This window comes from Rhagoletis pomonella, unplaced genomic scaffold (genome assembly GCF_013731165.1).
Source record: "Rhagoletis pomonella isolate Grant_MI unplaced genomic scaffold, Rhpom_1.0 Rhpom_scaffold_00003, whole genome shotgun sequence".
NCBI lineage: Eukaryota > Metazoa > Arthropoda > Insecta > Diptera > Tephritidae > Rhagoletis > Rhagoletis pomonella.
The window spans coordinates 27,079,299-27,081,381 of NW_023458557.1; the positions used below are offsets into that span (position 1 = coordinate 27,079,299).

General features: G+C 38.8%; 1 protein-coding gene and 1 long non-coding RNA gene across 3 annotated transcripts in view; one reads left to right on the plus strand and one right to left on the minus strand.

The window, feature by feature from the left end:
• LOC118735101 overlaps positions 1-79 on the minus strand; it is a 1,320-nt gene extending 1,241 nt beyond the window's left edge. The window contains exon 1 of the long non-coding RNA XR_004992508.1: positions 39-79. This is a non-coding gene — a long non-coding RNA (uncharacterized LOC118735101). The remainder of the gene's footprint in view (positions 1-38) is intronic.
• Positions 80-86: 7 nt separating this feature from the next.
• On the plus strand, positions 87-1,824 carry LOC118735100 (RING finger protein unkempt-like; the record flags this gene model as incomplete). Of its 2 annotated transcripts, none has more annotated exon segments than XM_036464718.1 (4): positions 87-996; positions 1,113-1,241; positions 1,313-1,550; positions 1,608-1,824. In XM_036464718.1, coding segments are annotated over 4 exon segments (1,494 nt in total), but the record flags the coding sequence as incomplete, so codon positions are not given.
• Positions 1,825-2,083: the final 259 nt, after the last annotated feature.

Here is a 2,083-nt window from a genome sequence, read left to right on the forward strand (position 1 = left end):
TACGGCAACATACGGAGCTTCGAAGAAAGTAGTTGCACCTATGATCATGGTCCTTCGAGCCGGATGAAATTGTTGCTCGGTACGCGTTTAAAAGTGACAAAATGGCGAATGAAGCAAGCAAATTGCTGCTTTCTACACAACAAGAAAAACCAAATCATTACACGTACTTAAAGGAATTTCGCGTCGAGCAGTGTCAGTCTTTTCTACAGCACAAATGCAACCAGCATAGACCGTTCGTGTGTTTCAATTGGCATTTCCAAAATCAACGCCGCCGTCGTCCTGTCCGTAAACGAGATGGCACTTTTAATTATAGTGCAGATAATTATTGTACCAAATATGATGAAACAACAGGGATTTGTCCTGATGGTGATGACTGTCCATTTCTTCATCGCACCGCTGGTGATACTGAACGTCGTTACCATTTGCGTTACTATAAAACCTGCATGTGTGTGCATGACACGGACAGTCGCGGGTATTGCGTTAAAAATGGACACCATTGCGCTTTTGCACATGGCATTCAAGATCAACGTCCGCCAGTATACGATATAAAAGAGCTGGAATCATTGCAGAATGCAGAGCTTGTACTCGACGGTACAAATGCACAAAATGCGTTGGACAAGGAACGCAATCTAATGAATGAAGATCCAAAGTGGCAGGATACTAATTATGTTTTAACAAATTACAAAACGGAACCATGTAAACGTCCACCTCGTCTTTGCCGGCAAGGCTATGCTTGCCCCCAGTATCACAATAGTAAGGATAAACGACGAAGTCCTCGCAAATTCAAGTATAGGTCTACTCCATGCCCAAATGTTAAGCACGGCGAGGAATGGGGTGAAACTGGTAATTGTGAGGCAGGCGACAATTGTCAGTATTGTCACACGCGTACCGAGCAACAATTTCATCCGGAAATCTACAAGTCAACTAAATGTAATGATGTACAACAAGCCGGTTACTGTCCACGTAGCGTTTTCTGCGCTTTTGCACATGTGGAACGTAAGATTTATTACTGATATATTATTAGTTTAGAGATGAAGCATTTACTTATTGTATTCACATACTCCTCACAATCTGTGTGTTTGCTCTTTTATTAACGGTTATTAATTTCACAGCATGTCCTATTGATGAACTTCGCGATAATGCGCTCTCAGCTAGTTTGGCTAACTCAAGTTTATTATCACGTTCCTCGGCGCCAATTAACATTCCTAGCTCCACTCTTAATAACTCTATGAACGGTGAGTGTAAGTTTTTTCGCAAATTATCAATTTGGATGTGATGCAAAACTTAAATAAATTTCATATAAATTTTACAGATTTTAATTCTGCCGGATTTTCTGTCAACATTCCAAGCAACTCGCTCACATACAGCCCAACCAGTCACAGCAATCTATTCAGCGTGTCAGATGCATTTAACTATACCGGTTCCAATACAAATAAATTAAGTAACTCTCTCTCAGCGGCCACTCAAAACGATAGTAGTAGTTTGTTCTTTCCATCGCGAATCATATCCCCAGGGTTCGCAGATGGTTTATCAATAAGCCCATCCGTTAGGTAATTTACTGTGTAAGCTTAACTATAGCTAAAACTAATTTAGTTTTTATGTTGCAGAATATCTGAATTAAACTCAATACGTGATGACATAAATAGCAGCTCTGTGGGCAATATGTTATTTGACAACACTTTGACTACCACGAAAAATGCATTTTCGTTGCAATCTCTACAAAATCAAAACAACTCAGATGTCAATCGTTTATCGACCGAGTTAATGACAAAGAACTCACAAATTCTAAAGCTAACCAATCGAATTGATGAAACTGCTAGGAAGGTATGTTTGTAGGTGTACTAAATTACCTTTAACATTTTTATGTTATGAGAAAAAAAAAAAACAGGTGGAAAACGATGCTTTGATTTTTTATCAATAGTAACTTATAACAATTTCACGCCTTTGTAGTTCAGTCTAATAGTTACATATAATTGCATGAATACTGGGCTCAAATAGTAACATACGTTCACGAATCGAAAACCATACGCAAAAAAAAAATACGTGATACGTCAGTCATCCAAGGTGAATGGGATAAAGAGTA